Below are 19398 nucleotides of genomic sequence, written 5' to 3'. Positions count from 1 at the left end.
ACCCACTGAGCCAAACAGGCGCCCCAAAGAAATTCCTGACGTGCAAAGAAAAGAGGTTTTGATCAGAGGGGAGAGTTTAACTGTAACATCTTAGAGTTAAGAGGTAATGAAATTTAAAATGTGATCATTCCATTAGTTGGGTGAAATCCAGTGCTGATTAATTGATTGACATTGAAAAAGGTAAGATACTACAAAGAAGTTTCTTCCAAAAATTTAAGAATTTTCGGGGAGCACCTGGGTGGCTCAGTGGGGTTAGCCTCTGCCTTCGGCTCAGTTCATGATCTCAGGGTCCTGGGATCAAGGCCCCCATGGGGCTCTCTGTTCAGCAGGGAGTCTGCTTCCCCCTCTCTCTCTCTGCATGCCTCTCCGCCTACTTGTGATCTCTCTCTCTGTGTCAAATAAATAAATAAAATCTTTAAAAAAATTTAGGCATTTATCCCCTGTTTTTTTTTTTTTCTGATAGAAAAGTTAGAGCTCATTAATTCCCTCAATAACTAGGAGTGTAAGTCAGTATACAGGTATATATATTTAATTCAAGTTCAAAAATTTGTTACAGATATACTTAGGTCTTGAATTAATTGATGAGATTTATTTATTGCTGTATTTCTTGGAAACCACATTAACAGTGTTGCTATAACCATAGGTACACAATATTTGATTTAAAAGATGTATCAAAATTAAATGTTCTGTTATTATTTTACATACTGAATTTTACACAATAAATTTGTACTTTATTAAGGAGAAATGATTCTAAGAAAATAATGAAACACAAATAGAGAATATATAACTATAAAAGACTATTCTTATTTCTTTTTCTTGTGTCTTTGGTACACTAAGCTATCTTTGAAAACAAAATTGTCCTGCTCTTGTGATAGAGAGGCTTAGAAGTGGAAAAAGATATAAGTAGTTAATGAATAATGCATTGGTTGATAGAAATGGTCAAATTATACAGTTTCCTAGTGGGTACCATTTTTCTTCATTGAGAGGGACACTATAAAGTTGGATGTTAATTGCTCCCACAAATACGGTTTTGCTCTTCACAATAAGCATTAAGACATGTCCTCGGAGCTCTGTGACTTCATCATACACCACCTGAAATCAGAGAGAATAATTAAAAGTATAAATCAGATATGCTTAAATGCACCTTTAAAAGTATTACTTTTAATAAAAATATTTAGCTATTAATATCATTTAGCTTGGAATAGATAGGTTAATGTAGAATCTTTCATGTTGAACTCTGATTCTGGAAAGCTAAAGATTCTGCTAACATAATGGAGTTTAATGACAGAATATTTCTCTAAGAAGCTTAGAACTTATTCTGATTCCATTAATAATTGTCCATCCCAAATTTAATATGACTGTAAATTATTCTCTAAGAAGAAATTTAAGTACCTATCATCTTTTAACTGTCCTTGGATTTATTGTGCAACATGGGGCCTTGAACACTATCTTTCTTTGCTGAAGACTAATGAGGAGAGCAAACCAATCTCCGTGATTTCCTTGTGTTAATTTAGTGCAGTATAACAGTATTTCTATTTACATATGAAGAATTCATTCTATGCTTACTTTAATTTATTTAAAATGGTTTAATTTTTAATTATGAAAACACATGCTTATTAAATAAAATATGTATGAGACAAAAAAGAAAGGAAAATCTATATTTCCACCACTGGGAGATAATTATAGTTAACATTTCAGTGTGTTTTTTGTTTTACATATATAATTACTTTGTAAGAACTGTAATTTTGCTGTATGTACAGTCTTGTGTCTTGCTCTTTTTCATTGCTAGTCATGTAACTAGTTTCTAAAAAGGGATCTGTTTAACTGTGTTCTATAATATAAAGCAAGTAAGTCATGGGATTACCATCAAGTGCCTACAGTAGTAAAGAAACTTCAAAAATGTAGTACTGTCAAGAAATTAGTTTCCCATCATGAAGTGGAGGGGACAGCTATGTATAAGTCCAGCATGGTTGCCAGGGAAACTCCTTAAAACACATTTAAAAGAGGAGTTTCATACGCTGCTACAAACTTGCTTGCTTTTTATAGCCACACTACAAGACAGAAAGCAGTGTTCTCTATATATGCAAAAAAGAAGCAGAGGAATAACTTGAGAGGGAAGTCCTTTGAGTCAGTTTGGAGGCCTCCTCAGTGTGTATGGATATTGTTTCTGACCCACTGCATTGCATTTGTCTACCATTTAAGAACCCACAATGGTACCAGTGGAATTCCATTCAAGATCAATCTTAGAGCTCTTCTGAACAATGACTTACTTATGAAGTAAATAACAATTCAGTCAAGGGACATGAGATGCAATATACTATGTTAATCCAGTTTACCCTGCTTCACGTGACAGCTCCTGGCTCCCTCCTTTTCTAGAATCCTACTCTCATTCCAGACACGAGATTATCTTTTAAGTTTCTTAGGACTAGGGACTGAAATTATTCCATTCCATTTATTGAATCCCCTGGGATAGTAAGGGATTTTAAGGGCTACCTTAAAAATCTCAAAACCCTACCACTTTAATTCATCTTCTTTAATAGCAGCGGGATGCCCAGTGTAGGCTCTGTGAGCCATGTCTCCTCCTGGACTCTTATCTTTCCAAGACTTCAGAGTAAGTTCCTTTTCCTTTTCTCTACAGCGGCTATTTTGAACTGTCTAAACTGTCCTCCATTTTCCTCCCCACAACACTTTCAGCAGACAAAGTCATTTATTTTACAGAGCAAATAGATGAAGGGGCCCTCAAAGTGTTACTGTACATGAAGTAGAAAAATGGTATAACTCTAGGCATTAGTGTTTTGTGAAAGTCTGGTTTAAGAACTGTGAATCATATAAATAAGCTCTAAAGATATAAATTTCTATGACACTTAATTTATATTTATTTCAATCTATTGTCAACTGTATGTTTTCTCATTTACATAATGGTGATAATAATATTTGCCTTTTAGCATTGTGGGGAAGAATAAGTGAGATAATGAATGTAAGCCTTACTACAAAACCTGGTACATACTGAACACTGATAAATTATACCAAAAAAATCCATCAAATACACAACGAACAGCTGTTTCTTGGTATTTTGCATTAGTTGACTGGAGGAAACAGTTCCATACAGAGTTGAATCTCCCTGGTATTTAGCAAGCTGAAATTCTCAAGAAATTACTTGAAGAATTAATTGCCTTTCTGGTTAAAATACAAACATTTGAACTCCGGAGGTTATATTAGTGTATGGATTTCTTTCCCTGTGTTTCATTATGCAAAAATTATTTTCTTAGAATTAACTGAAGTTTTTTAAACGTAATTATTGCACATCATAGGTGATATATATCTATTTTAATTGCTTTACTGAATCCATAACACTGTTAAAAGGACTAGTACTCCTACTTGTGATGAGCACCGGGTGATGTATAAAAGTGTTGAATCACTGTATCGTACACATGAAGCTAATACTACTTTGTATGTTAAGTAACTGGAATTTATTTATTTATTTATTTTTTAACGAGATTTTATTTATTTGACAGAGATCACAAGTAGGCAGAAAGGCAGGCAGAGGGAGAGAGAGGGGGAAGCAGGCTCCCTGTGGAGCAGAGAGCCCGATGTGGGGCTCGAGCCCAGGACTCTGGGGTCATGACCGGAGCTGAAGGCAGAGGCTTTAATCCACTGAGCCACCCTGGCGCCCAACTAACTGGAATTTAAATGAAAGTTAAACACAAATAAGAAAGGAAAAAAAATCACTCTTTTCTTACTGTGTAATGAATAATTAGTGGGTAATGCTAACAAAGTACACAAAGTCTTTGAGACTTTTTCACCAAATATTTTAAAATGTATTCTTTTTTCACATGAATAGAACCAAAAATGCACAGCTTTTTCAATTTCACTTCAAAATACTTTTTACCCATAGGCATGCACCAAGTCTTCAATGCTTTTTGACAAATACGGAATTTGTAGGTTTGAAATTATTACCGCAAACGGAAAAAGTTTGTTTAGGGTAGTTAATATCTGGTAACTTGTATACCAGCACTCACTGCATGTTATTTGACATGAGGGTATAGTAAATAATTCTACAGTGTATTTAGACGTCAGTGGTAGAACGATAACATGGAAACTGAAGCATGTCTAGTGCTGGGGGGAAGGGAAGTGAGGAGGCAGGATAATGAAAAGGAGAGTTCAAAATAGGTGAGAATGGGAGAACTCTGTGGCTGGAGAGAGGGAAAGACAACAGCATCACTCAGTGGGGTCAAAATGGGGTTTGGACTCTGGCAGTTCTGGACTTGAAAACTAGTTGCTTGACCCCGATTGAAATGTTTGGCATCAGGATCTCAATGTCTTCACTTACAAATAGAATTGTCCTCATGTTATGAATATCAAATGAGAGAATGGTACAGATAACATTGGCTATGGCTTGCTGAAGACACCATAGACTTGTGCTCTTAGATATCAGGCACATTCTGCAAGATGCTATAAGGTAGGTCAAACACATAGAATGCTCCTGTTCTAATGTCTTTTCTAATTTCTTCTTTTTATTTTATTATTTATTTTAATAGAATAATATTTAAGAAAGGAATACAATGTAAAAAATATGTGGACTCTAACAATATAGTTCTGTTATAAAGTAGAATCTGTGTTTCTAAAGGATCACTGAAAAAAAAAAAATGATGGTTTTTAACCAGATGCCAAAGATAATAGAGTGGGAAGAGCAATGGCATTGGAGCCAGAGCCCCCGCTCTGCTTCTTACAGTAAGCCCTAGGCAGTGTTGTGAGCATTTCTACTGCCACTCCACCTCTGCAGCCCAGTCATGTTTACAACAGGGATTTGTATATGACAGGGGTTTTCAGGGAGACTGCTGACAAAGTCTGTTGGGAATCACTCTGGGAAGTGTCAAATAGACAAGCTTGGCTGTGTATCAAAAAAGTTTAGCGTCTGAAGAGTGCATAGGAAAGGAACCCTTGGCAGTGTCCCTGACTCGCAGGCTTTCTCAGTCTGGGTCTTAGGGAGAGAGAGAGAGCTCTGAATAAAAATGGAAAGAATTATTCTCATGAAAAGCTTCGTAAGACATTGATGATGCAATGTAATATGTCCTTTGTATTCCTTTAAGAGATTTATATAAAAAGAAGAGTGAGGTCGTTCTCTCCTACTTCCCAGAACATTGAACTGCTTTGGCAGTTTGAGAAATCCCAGTCATACCGAGTGGCTGAAACAGCACTGCTCAGGAAGGAAAGCTGGGGAGAAGTGAAAAATAAGGGGGATGTCGTGTCAAATTTACTGGGCTTCCTAGAAAACACATATACATTGCTGGTGAGAGTGCTCTGGAATAATTGAGGGATTTGGCACAGAGATGAAACCTATATCCTCACATTTCTTATAAATAGAGATTCTTGTTGTATTGATAGGAACCCAGAACATAATGGGAGAAAAATGAAAATATTGTTGTCTTTTTTTCTCATGGCTTTCCAAATTCAACAGCTTCCCCACCAAACTTGTTTATATGATGATAATTACTACTAAAAATAGTCACTTATCTGCATATTAACTCACATTTCCACTCATTTGGGTTATGTATAAATTGAAGTGCATTAGGCATGGACTATGGACTATTGTTTTTGAAGCAATTTTTTGAAAGTGTTCAAAGTATAAACAGTGTGTGTCCAAGCTACAAGTGTTGGTTGATGAAGAAAGTATTGCAGTGATTTCTGATCAATGGCCCATGAATGCTGGAGGAGCTAGCGTTACTGCAAGTTGTCAGAAAACTTATGGATACAATAAGCATTATAAAATAATCTCCAAGCATGTGTATTTGCTAATTTTTCTTAAATAACACATATAGCCTGAAATAAATAAAATACCAGTTTGCTTAAACTCTTGAATTGCTAGTGGTTTTTTGTCATTAGAACCACCCTGAGATTACAAATGATGAAGCACAACATTAAGTCTAGAGAAATTTCTTGATATTGATGTAGGGGGTCTTGTACTCAAAACATAGGGAAGCTAATGATATACTACTGGGAGGGTATATCTCTAGCTAGTGACATCATGAAAATAATAAAATGTCAAAATATCTTTCCTTACTAAATTATATGTGTAAATATATATATATATATATATATATATAATTTTACATTTTTAAAAAGATTTCATTTATTTATTTGAGAGAGAGAGAGCGAGAGAGAGCACGAGAGGGGAGGGTCAGAGGGAGAAACAGACTCCCTGCTGAGCAGAGAGACTGATGTGGGACTTGATCCCAATAATCTGAGATCATGACCTGAGCCAAAGGCAGTTACTTAACCAGCCGAGCCACCCAGGTGCCCTCATTTTACATTTTTACATATGCATACGAAGAATCACTTATAAAAATACCCCAAATATTTAATTCACACATCTTTTTAGAAATAACTAAGTTTTAAAGATACTAAGAAGATAAGGTATTTTCCTCATCCTCAAGAAATTTACAATTTACTAGAAGAAAAAAGCACGTAGGACTAAGTAAAAGATGGTTTAGTGTGATGTAAGAGTTGAGGAGGAAAGAGTGGTTCACAAAGTCCAAGTCTGAGGTAAGCTTTAAAGTCGGCATAGAAGAACAGAAAAGGTGAAGGGCACGAGTTCCATCTCAGAGGTCATAGGGACTATTCAGGGGATGACAAGCTGTCTTATGTGACTTGAGAATATGATTAGGTGTGAGGAAATAAAAGGTCATGATGACACAAATATTCCTGACTTTTTTTTTTTTAAGATTTTATTTATTTATTTGACAGAGATCACAAGTAGGTAGAGAGGCAGGCGGGGGTGGAGGGGGAGGGAAGCAGGCTCCCAGATGAGCAGAGAGCCCAGGGGCTGGATCCCAGGACCCTGGGATTACCACCTGAGCTGAAGGCAGAGGCCCCAACCCACTGAACCACCCAGGCGCTCCCCTGACTTATTTTTGACAAAGGTACAGGAGACATTCATTGCATTGCTTTTTCAATAAATAGTTCTGTAGTAATTGGCATTCACAGGTTAAAAAAAAAAGTGAACTCCAACCTAAACTTCACATGTTATTAAAAAATTAACTCCAAAATGGATAATGAGCTTAAATATAAAATTGTAAAACTATAAAACATTTAGAAAAACTATAAGAGAAAATCTTTAGGACTTTGTGCAGGGTGAAGAGTTCTTAGACTTGTAGTCTATAAAAGTAAAAATTGATAAATTATACAAAATCAAAATTAAAAACTTTTAATTTGGAAGACCCTGAGAAGGGGATGAAAAGACAAGCTTCAGATAGGTGGAAAGTATTTGTAAACCATTTATCTGACAAAGGACTACTGTCCATAACATACAAAGAACTCTCAAAACTCAGCAGTAAAAATGCAAACTATCTAATTAGCAAATGAGCAAAGACATGAAGAGACATTTCACCAAAGAGGATGGTAAAAAGAATACATGACCAGAAGTTCAGATCATTAGTTATTTGGTAAATGCAAATTAAAACCACAATGAGGTATCAGTCTATACCTGTCAAAAGAACTAAATGATTGTAATAATAACAAATTTGTTACAAATAATAATAAATAACAAATAATATCAAATGATAACAAAAATAACAAATACTAAATAATAACAAATGGCAAAGATTTAGAGAAAATAGATACATTGCTGGTGGGACGTAAATTGGTATAGAAAAAGAGTATGGCATTTTTTTTTTTAATAAAACTGCCACATATTCCAGTAATTACATCTTGAGCATTTATATTAGAGAAATTACAACTTATGTTAACACAGAAATCTATATATCACTGTTCACAACAACTTTGTTTGCAATAGCCCAAGCCAGAAATAACCCAGATGTCCTTTAATAGGTGAACAGTTAAAGGAAATGTCAGACTTCTGTACCATGACTATGATTCATCAGTGGAAAAAAACAAGCTATTGATACAGGCACCTTCTTGGATGGATTGCTGGGGAGTTATGGTGAGTGAAAAAAACCAATCTCAAAATGTTACACACTGTATGATTCCATTTATATAACATTTGAAATGACAAAATTATAAAGATGGAGAACAGAGTACTAGTTGCCAGTGATTGGGGATGAAGTGGGCATTAGAGGGCGGGAAGTGTTTGTGGCTATAAAAGGGTAGCACCAGGGATCCCTGTGATGGAACTCTTCTGGACCAAGACTGTGGTGATGGTCACACAAATCTACTCACATGATATAAATGCACAGAACTAACAGGAATTAAAATAAATAATGCATAGAACCAAACACACAAGAACACATGTAAACCTAATGAAATCTCATTAAGGCCAGTGAATTGCACCAATGTCAATTTCCAGGTTGTGATATTGTACCGTAGTCAAACAAGATGTTACCATTGAGGGAAAGTAGCTAAAGGTTATTTGAATTCTCTGTGTATTATTGCTTCCAACTGCATATGACTCTACAAGGATCTCAAAACAATTATTTTTTAAAGTATATGAAGATGGTATGAGCCAAGAGACAACTCAGGAAAGCTACTGGGTCACATTTTAAGGGCTATCATTGTCACATTTAGTATTCCGTACATTATCCAGTAGGCAGTGAGGAGTCTTTGGGAAAAAAAAAAATTAAATAGGAGAGAAATAAATATGACTGGTTTTTGGAAGACATCTTAGATAGAAATATGAATTGTTCAACTGAGAAACACAAGAGGCAGAGAGGAGGCTATTGTATAACAGCCAAAGTCACAGCGATGGGGCAGACAGAAGGTGATAGATTCAAGAGACAGGTGGCTGCACACGTGACAAAGTGTTAAGCTGACAAAACTTGGCGATTAATTGGAAAAATGAGTGAGAGAGAGGGTGGTGTCATTAGAACATATCTTTTGAGACGGCAAGTAGAGGAGGAAAGCCTGGCTTAAAAGTGTCTAGGAGACATTCTGATGGATCTCTCTTCAGGAACACTCAGAAGTGCAGGACAGAAGGTTAGGACAGAAGCCAGGGTTGGAGGAATAAATTCAGATGCAACCTACACAGAGATGTACAATGAAATTTTGTAGGTATATAAGATAATTTTGAGAGACAATATATCATGAAAAAAAGGATAGATTGTGGAACTCTAGCCAACAACACTATTTTTCGGAAGAAGAATGGCAGTGAAGGCAATTGAGTGAGCAGTCAGAGAAGATGGAAGGGAGCTTTAAGAGAAGGTAAGACTTGAGTAAAAAGGAGGTGTCAGAAAGAGGGGGCACCCAGCAATGCAGCTGTGTAACTGTTCAGGAGAGTGGAGGGCTCATTAGATGAAGCCATTAGGAGTCACGGGTGTCATTCTAAGAAAGCGGCATCAATGAGGTTCAGAATCCACACTGCAAAGGATTGAAAGATGAAAAGGAAGCAATGAAGTGAGAGCAGGAAATGTGAGTCACTTTTGCAAGTTTTTTTTTTTTTTAAGATTTTTTATTTGTTGATTTGAGACAGAGACAGGGGTAGTGACAGAGATCAAGAGCAAGCAGGGAGGAGAAGGAGAAGCAGGCTCCCCACTGAGCAGAGAGAGCCTGATGCCAGGCTCCATCCCAGGAGAACAGAGTTTAACCAACTGGACCACTTTGGCATCCCAAGTTTTGCAAAAGTTTGGGTGTGATAGGAAAGGAAAGAAAATACAGATGCTTTAGAAAGGCTGAGTTGAGGAGTTTTTTTTTTTTTTTTCTTTTTTTATGATTTCTGACCTGAGGATCCAGTGGATGAAACAGCCTTAAGAACGGCAAACAAATAATCATCCGAGCAAGGTAAAGAAGAAATGGGAAGGAATGGATTCAAGAGGATAAATATAGGGTTTGTCTCAGAAAGGAGTATGGGATTGGATATTTAAATTGTGAAATACAAATGAATTAGAGAGCTATATATAAGTTAATTTGTGCTTTGTACTTGTTTATTTTCTTTTGTTTTTCAAAGGAGAGTTTATGAAGTTTATTGTTATACACAGGATAGACTATGATAAAATTATTCAGTAAGGAAGACCAGGTAAAAGAAAATAAGGTTAGAGAAAATAAGATGAAGTCAGGGATAATGTTAGGGAGAAAAAAAAAAGCCATTTGGGGCTCTTGCTGGAGGCACGCCACAATTTGAAAATTGGTTCATAAGTGCTTTGAAAACAGGATCTGGATTTTCCAGTTCCCATAGCTTGTAGAACAGTGATCAGCACATAGTGGCTATTTTGCGAACTGTCTTCCCTTCATGGAATAATGCTGCCAATTACTGCAAATTTTCCATATTTGGTTGTTAAACTAAAAAATGTAAGAAAAATACAAAGCGACTGGACAAGAGATGAATCATACTCACAATTTCATTATAAGTGGGGTCGGTACATTTTGGAACAGATTTTGTTTTCCTCCTACGAACTTCACTGGGATATGGTAAAAGATAAAATTCAACATGTGCACTGGGCGCAGAGCCATCTGGGAGATGCTGCAAAGGAAAATGGTTATAAATATTAATGCATGTTGCTATCAAAGAAAACAAATACATAGCTACTAAATATCGAGACCAAAGGCAGGATCAAAATTTATTACAGTACTGTTTATCACAAAATAAGAGAACAATCAAAAGAAATACATCATCCCTCAAAAATATTCCCAAAGCACAGTGTAAAAGAGCAAAATTGTCCATGTTAAATTAAGTGTTGTGTCAGAGAACTATATTTAAAAGCCTATTAAATATAATTTACTTTAGTTTTTTACAGTAAAAAGTACATTTGCATTTTTGACAGAAATGGTCAAAAGATGAATATAAGCCACAGGCAGAAGCAGGAATTAAACGCCTCAGGATACTGTCCACCACTTATAAATAAAAAGATACAAGTTTAACACATAAAATAAAATGTAGCATTTAATGATAAGTATATGTATATTAGATAATATCACATTTAAGGCAAAATTTAATTAGAATAGCAGATGAAGAGACTTGCAACTTTAATATAAGATTTTAAGGTAGTTATGATCATTTCACTATCTAAATTACCCTAAAATATATTGGATAATCCTTCTCAAACTATGTTCTATGGAGCTTCCAAAGTTGCCTAAAATGCTGCCTGATGCATCGGTAGATGTCAAATGGCTAGATCTTTGGAGCCCCTCTCCCCAGCTTCTCCTAACTGGCCCCCAAACTATCTCCCATTCCAGCTTCTCCATTCTGGCTTCAGAACTTCTCACTTTCTTTTCCACCTTTCCTTATTATCGATTTCTTTCTTTCTTTCATGATTTTATTTATTTATTTGACACAGAGAGAGAGAGAGAGCACAAGCTGGGGGTGGGCACGGAAGGAGCAGAGAGCTTGACTCAGCTGGATCCCTGGATCCTGGGATCATGACCTGAGCCAAAGGCAGATGCTTAACCAACTGAGCCACCCAGGCACCACTGGATATTTTAATTTCTTAATATTCATTTGAGGAGTAAGTCCGCTGTTTCAAAAATATGAAAGCCCCTGCACTTCAAAGAAATGTGTTTCATCCTTGGCATCTTGACCAAACAGAGAGCAAATCATATTAAAACTCTGAATATCTAGTTTGATAAAAAGAGAAATGTTTATGGGGTGCCTGGATGGCTCAGTCCATTGGGCGGCTACCTTCGACTTGGGTCATGGTCCTGGGGTCCTGGGGTCGGGACCTCCCGCCAAGCAGGGAGCCTGCTTCTACTTCTCCCTCTGCCTGCTGCTCTGCCTACTTGTGATCTCTATCTCTGTGTCAAATAAATAAAACCTTAAAAAAAAAAAAGATAAATGATGGTGTAATTTATATTTAAAGAGGAGGATTTAAAAGTCAAATTTGAGGAATTTAATGTTTATTTTGTTGACTATATTCTAACCATTAAATTGGTAATTTTCAACAAATACATTTCAGTCTTCTGAATCACAGTAACATTTACATGTGAACATCCAGTGACACCCCCAACGTCACTAGCTTTAATTTTGTATCTTTCTTTAGCGCTCAAAAAAGCACAGTGGAAAGTAAGAAAATACGATGATTACTCACAAATTAAGTACAGTACATCTGGACACATCATAAGTCAAAATGCTAAGATTGTCAAAACTGCTGCTATGGAGTTCAAGTTCTCCTGCCCCACCTGAAACTCTCCTCTAGGACAAAATGCTCAGTGTCTCAAATGTATCGATGGCCTAATGGAATCTCAGTGTTGAAGAAAGACATTGCTATTAATATTTGAGAGAGTGCTTTTGTTTTGTTTGATCTGGTTTAGTTTGGCTTGAAGAGAAGGATGTAATGTTTTGCTCTGTGTAATTCTCTCTTGTCTGCCATGGTATTGACGATACCATCCCTATCATCATTATATGCTCCAACTTAGTGGTTAGAATCATGGTTCTGAAAGTGGACTTTTTGATTGCAATCTGGGCCCCCAAATTTGCCAGCTATGTGGCTTTTGGCAGGTATCCTAACTTTGCAGTGGATCTGTTTCCTCACCTGTAAAGAAGGATAAAGGGTATATGCCTCACTGCATTCAAAAGATTAAATGAACCATGTAATGTGAGGATGACTCGTGAAATAGATTTAGGCTTAATAAATGTTTGGTACTATTTTTATTTTCTGTAAATTAAAGTTAAACATAAATATACTATATACACTAATTGGACAAGATACCCTAAGGTACTATGACATTTATGAGCAAAATCTCTTAACCTTGGCGCTATCAACATTTGGTGCCACAGAATCCTTTGCTATAGGGGGCAGTTCTACACAATGAGAGTATTTCAACAGCTTCATGGGCTTCTCTACCCACCAGATTACAATAGCGACATCTTCCCAGTCGTGACAACCAAAAGTGTCTCCATACATTGCTAACTGTCATTTAGGGGACAAAATTAATCCCAACTGAGAACCATTTAGATGACTCCCAAATAAAGAATCTCCAGTTCAACCTTTGAATCTCAACCTAGTGACCTGTGACTATTTCCACCTGAGTATCTTCTTGGCACCCTTATATAAAATGACCAAAATCTATCTTCTAGCCTTCCTTACCACTCCAAAGCAAATTATTCCAAGCTGTTCAAACTATATTAAAGTCATACTATTCGTTTTGTGTGGTGTCTCCCTTATCACTGATTTTCAAATCCAAGTGTGTACCGAGATTAAAATCCTGTTTGCCCCAGTTCATCTGCCACCACAGATCTTCTTTTCCTAATTTGTTGCAACTGGATTTTAATAATATTGTATGCCCTCGTCTTCCCAATTCTTTCCTTCCTTCATTCCATAGGTCACTGTTGTACTTAATCTTCCTATAAAGCTGCTTTGATCATGTCACTTTCCCCACTGCCTAAAGAATAAACTTCCAATCACAGAGGGAGAAAGACATTTTGCATACCAGCCTTCACCAAGCATTTAGCAACTAAAGTTTTAGGTTTCTGTTTCCAAGTTGATGTCCTTGACAAGGTCCTTGAATATCCCGGAGTTTTTAGAATAATAGAGCATCCCAGGTTTCAATTCAAAATCAGGGGTGCATTAGATCTGAGCAGCAGTGGGCTTAGTCTGTCCTTAATAGCTTTCAACGCAGACATTGATTTCTCAGGTCTTTCAGAGATTCACTTTTTGTTTTGTTTTGCTTTTTACAAAGCAGCTGTCTTATCAATGTTAGTTTTTTCTTCCTTACTTTTACCATATCCTGTTTCTTAAAGATCACAGCTTATTATAAAAAACTGTCTTCTTGTCAATACTTCTCCTATCATCCTTTGCCCTTTTGTTCATGTGAATAAAATTTAACTTTAAAGTGATTAAATAACCTGTACCTGTCTAAATGTCTTAACCTAGGATTTTTACTTCGGTTGCGTTTTAGACCTTCGCAAAGATTTAACGCTTTGACCTGCGGAGTCAGTACGGCTTGGAGCTACTGAGTTCGTCTGCCGCTTAGTCTAAACAATGAGAAGTTTCCTTGTGTTACCCAGAGGGTTTTCTTATTCACAGTCAAGCAGCGCTACTACTTTCTTCTAGAATTCTAACATTTTCACTGTGCTCAGAAGAGTATGTGAAGTCATCCATACTTCATTTTTGTTACTCATCCTTACTCTGAATTCTATATATCCTAAATTTTCTGTTAAAATATTTCTCATTTTTTATATTTTTAGAAGTTTTACATATGCTAGCTCCCTTATGAGCCTAGAAATAATTTAAAAGGAAAATCCATGTCTTGATGTTTCCCACCTCTCTCCCCTCACATTTCCTTTGGGCTTCGCTCCACTGGTGACTCACTGCCCTGTTACCCTACCCCTACCTTCACTTCCTTCATCCTAATCTTTCAGGGAGTCTCTGGATCTCCAAGGAAAAATTTAAAATCCTCCCTTGAGACTGGGCTTCCTTTTACCTTATTCTTTTCTTTCCTTTCCTAGTCCTGCCTTTCTTTCACAGCATTCCTTTCTTTCCTAGAAATCCTGCTCCTGACACAATGCTTGGCATACAGTGAATACTAAATAGTTACCAAATGACTGAATGGATGACCTATATATTTACAGCATCTAGCTCTTTGAAAGCACTCCATAGTTATTTGCTGAATCATTGTTTATAATGCAATAGAAAAAGCAGAAATGTTCTTAACTTCCTAAGTTAAAAAGTGGATGTGTCTTGGGGTCTGTTCCTGCGGTCTGCCCTGGGCGTTGACCCTGAGCACTTGCTGTCTGACGGCATCTCTCCACGGATAGAACCGATCTTCACATGCACTTCGTTGGGTTTCACGGCTGATCATGGGTATCTGTGTTGAGGTCGGCTTGTTATGTCTGACATCTCAATAGTCCACTTCTAAAACTTTGATTTTATCTCATCTCTCTGATACTAAACAATTAGATGCTTACTTCCTTTCTTTAGCCCTTTCTGCTCCCAACTGGAGCTAGGCTGGGTTTGTAACATAATTGCTTGTAATCAGTCTCAGAATGAATCCTTAGGGGCCATCCTCAGGTTCCCCTGAAGCCCTGGTCTCTGATTGCTGTTCTCCTTTCCTGACACCTTGTCCAGTCTTCTGTGGACTCTCTGGATTGTCTCCACTTAATTCCTTCCCCCCCAAAAAAAAAAAAATTCCTTAACAGTAAGTATAACAGGCTATTTAAATCTTCTAGGAGCTAGTAATGATCTGACAATTTCTTGGGGACTAATAGATGGTGGAGTGTGAACTAAGGTCATTTTGTTGTTCCCATATCTCCGGTCAACCTTATGCTGTTTCCCCCCTCTGTGCGCCCCTTTTGTGGAGAACATGAAAGAAACAGAAACAGGTACATTCAATTTGAGATGAGCTGCTGGTGACCTTTGGGTGGAGGCAAGGTGCTGGATCCATGTTTGCACCAAGCATTCCCTACAGAGGAAATAAATATGTCTCATACATACGTGCTATATTTTTTCAAATATATGTAGGTGCTTTTTATTCTACAATTTTAATATTTTAAAAGAAAGCATGAACTGAATTTATAGTAGTTTAAAATTTGTTTTCTACTTTTTAAATCTATCAGATTTTTAGAAAATTTTTTTCAAGTTTAGAAAGAGGTCCCTCCAACTGAAAGGGTTGGAAATGAAGGCCTTACCATATTCTTAACATTACTGATGCAAGCACTTCTTTTTCAACTAAGAGTGAAATATAGGAGATTCTTACTTTGGCTATTGTTTTGGGTATACAAATTAAAATGTATATATGTATCCTACTAAACCATTATTCACAATGCTGACTTCTTAATGGTATTGTTTTAGGTGTATAAATAATTAAATATGCTAATTTCTGCCTTCCTTTCTTGCCCCACTTTGCACATAGCATTTCAATGCACTTCTGTCATTTTCGTGGTAAATGAATAAAACTATATTGAAAAAATGGTAAATTTACCAAAATTAAGAAAAGAAGAGTAAGCAGTAATATGTTGCTATAAAAACAAAACACAATGTAAACTGTTTATAAAGTAAATAAAACCATTTCACATCGCAGGGTAGGCCAATAACCCTTTAGTATTTTCATGAGTTTATGAAGAAGATACTAATTTTTCATATACAGTAGTAATAATAATAGCTATCACATAATGAGTATCTATTCAAAGCACTCTCTAAAAATAACACTTGAACCAGTATTACTGCCTTTATTTTATTGAAAAAGTTTTATTACAACTTGTGCTCTTAACCACTACCTTTTATTGACCCTCTACAAAGACTGTAAAGGAAACCACCAGATTCAAATTAAGAGCATTTCTAGATCAAGTTTTATCAGAAATGTGATGAAGATAGATGGTTTAAAAATAACTTCTGTAGATTAATTCAAAGCTTAATTGTATTTAATGGGTTCTTACCTTTTTGATGAATAATTTATGAGAATTCCCCATCAAGATTTTTTTTTTTTAACTTAAATGTTTCCAATCATATGATAAGATAGGCTTTGGTAGAAATCAACAGCCGGTGATTAAAATATGATAGTGCTATCAAAACGTGAGGTCTATGTCAGAAACAAAATAACAATAAAAAAGTGTTTTCCTCATCTATGTGCCTGCCAAATTCCAGTTCTGAAATTCAGGCTAGCTACCACGAAGAGGGTCTTTTTATAAAATGAAAATGTACAATAAAAGTACAGGAGTACAAGAAAAATGCCTGTGATATATAGTTTGCTCAGTGCTGCAGTTAAAGAAATGGTGGAATCATCTTTCCAACCTTTCTGTGTGTGTCTGTTAATATAGAATGGGATGATTTCAGGTCCTCATGAATTAAGTTAGGATGGTCTTCTGCTTCATTTCACACCAATTAAGCCCTTAATTGAATTCTTGTCACTAATAGGTGATTCTCAGTAACTTTTTTTAAAAAAACAATCAATTCAAAAATCACACCACTGTGTGTCCAACACTTTGGATGATCCATAAGAGGTCACAAAAGAGTTGCTGAAACCAAGAGTTGTTTCAAAGAAATAACAAACTCATGGGCATGATCTTCTTATTATATACATATTAAAAATTTTTAAACCTCAACTTGATGCAGTTAACAGCTAGATAGAAGTCAAAGTCTAATAGATTGAATTCTTATTTTCTGACTCAATACATAGAAATTGAATTACTTCTAAAAATCCAGAGTTTTAATTAGAGCTCCAGATTTTGCTACTGAATTGTCTTGTGAAATTTGACAAGTTTTTCCATTTCTTAATCTTAATAACATTTACAAAGTAAAGTTTTAAACCTCATTTATTTTTTATAATCTACTTGATAGAAAACCTGAAGAACTGTTTATGAGTTAAGTATAATTAAACTTTTTTTTGCAACTGCATTGAACCACTCTAAATGATTTCAAATCCTCTCTTATCTTCTATCCCCCAATGCTAAGAAAACTGTACAAATAAGAGACATACTACATTTTATTAAAGATTATTGAGAAATTGTGAAGAACAAGTGAAATACTGAAAGATTAGATTTATGGTGTTGTTATACTTGTTAGTATTAGAGATTTGTTTGCAAAAAAACCCAGAAACTAGTAATTCAGAGGTGAAGTATGAGTTTTCTACCTATATACTTCAAATACTTGCCTTCTTCCCTACTAAACATTTTTATCATGATTTAAATAAAGATACAGATATGTAATGTATAGCTGTCAATAATCTGAGTGCTACGGCCAATACGCTTGATCATATAATTAGGACTGAGATGGGAAGGGCTGGAACAATGAACCATATCTAACAAGGTTAGATACAATAGACTCATGTCAAATTCTTTTGGGTCTGAAAAACTCATTCTGCAAATCCAGGATAAGAAATACTTTGCTTGGGAATAGCACTTGGGAAAACTCTAAAAAGTTGTATGTGATTATAGGTTCAATATATCCATGACCAAGAGATTGCTAGGTACAACCTATAGTATGGCCATCTGCCTATCATCTATCTATCTTTCTATGTAAACTGTCTATCATCAATCTATCTATCTATTATCTAGCTATCTAATCTATCATCTATCATCTATGTGTATATTGTCTATCTATATCAAATATACTTTAAATGTAAAGAGATGAAAGGTTAAAAGTAAAAGGATGTAAAAGATATACCATGCTAACATGAATCAAACGAAAACTGAAAAATTATATAAATATCTGACAAAGTATATTTGACAGCAAAAAAATACTACCATGAATAAAGAAGTTCATTTTATAATGATAAAGGGGTCAATTAATCAAGAGGACATAATAATCTTAAATGTTCATATAACATAAAACAAATTCACAATTATAGTTAAAGATTTTAACACCCCTGTCTTAATAAATCATAGAACTGGCATAGAGAAAATCAGTAAGACTATAGAAGAAGAAAATGAGGTGAAATGATGTTTTATAGGCAGCATATAATTGGGTCATGCTTTTTTTTTTTTTAATCTATCCAGCCGCTCTATACCTTTTGATTGAGAATTCAATCCATTTACATGTAGAGTAAATATTGATAGCTAAGGACTTCACCAATGTCATCTTACTGTTTTCTAGCTGTTTCTTAGTTCCCTTGTCCTTTTCTTCCTTTCTTCCTGCCTTGTTCTGTGAACTTTTTGATAATTTTTTTAGTGCTATATTTTGATTTCAGTTCCCTTTATCCTTTGTGAATTTACTGCAGGTTTTTGCTTTGTGGCTACCATGGGGTTTACATAAAACATCTTAGGTATAGGGATACTTGGGTGGTGCAGTCAACTGGGAGTCTGACTCTTGGTTTCAGCTCAGGCTATGACCTCAGGGTGGTGGGACAGAGCCCTGTGTCCAGTTCAGGGGGTCTCTGCTTAAGACTTTCTCTCCCTCTCTCTGCCCCTCCCTGCCTCAAATAAATAAATCTTAAAAATATATATATAATATATATATAATCTAGTTATGCTGATAAATTTATTGCAATCACATACAAAGCTCTATCCTGTATTCCTTCATCTTATTGAAGTCACAATTTACCTCCTTTTCATACTGTTTATTCATAACAAATTATTACAGCTACAGTTATTTATTTACTTATTTTAATTTTTTTAAAGGTTTTTATTTAGGGTTGCCTGGGCTGCTCAACTGGTCAAGCATCTGCCTTCAGCTTAGGTAATGATCCCAGGGTCCTGGGATCGAGCCTCACAAGGGGCTCTCTGCTCAGTGGGGTGCCTGCTTCTCCCTCTCCCTCTGCTCGCTGCTCTGTCCACTTGTGATCTCTCTGTCTCTCTCTCTGTCAAGTAAATAAATAAAATGTATTTAAATAAAGGGGCGAGGGAGAGAGAGAAACAGACATCCCGCTGAGCAAGGAGCCTGACATGGGACTCCATCCCAGCACCCTGGAATCATGACCTGAGCCAAAACCAGACACCTAGCTGACGGAGCAACCCAGGCACCCCGCAACAATAGTTATTTTTAATACTCTTGTCCTTTAACCTTTATGTTAGAGCGGAGTGTTTAATACTCAACCATATTATACTATTTGAGTACTCTGACTTTCCACACTTATTTTTGTCAC

General features: G+C 35.9%; 1 protein-coding gene across 3 annotated transcripts in view; it reads right to left on the bottom strand.

Moving 5' to 3' along the window:
• Positions 1-569: 569 nt before the first annotated feature.
• PIK3C2G (phosphatidylinositol-4-phosphate 3-kinase catalytic subunit type 2 gamma) overlaps positions 570-19398 on the bottom strand; it is a 359509-nt gene continuing 340680 nt past the window's right edge. For 2 of the 3 annotated variants that reach the window (XM_032347455.1, XM_032347456.1), the window contains exons 32-33: positions 10283-10408; positions 570-1092 (exon numbers count right to left, since the gene is read on the bottom strand). In XM_032347455.1, coding sequence (XP_032203346.1) covers positions 940-1092; positions 10283-10408 — 279 coding nt within the window. In that variant the 3' untranslated portion in view covers positions 570-939. Of the gene's footprint in view, positions 1093-10282; positions 10409-19398 lie in introns of those variants that run through there. The other variant, XR_004286866.1, reaches the window with a different exon arrangement.

Source organism: Mustela erminea, chromosome 6 (assembly GCF_009829155.1).
Source record: "Mustela erminea isolate mMusErm1 chromosome 6, mMusErm1.Pri, whole genome shotgun sequence".
In the NCBI taxonomy this organism is placed as follows: Eukaryota; Metazoa; Chordata; class Mammalia; order Carnivora; family Mustelidae; genus Mustela; species Mustela erminea.
Note: the sequence above shows the minus strand (reverse complement) of the source record. Positions and strands in the feature narration are given on the sequence as shown.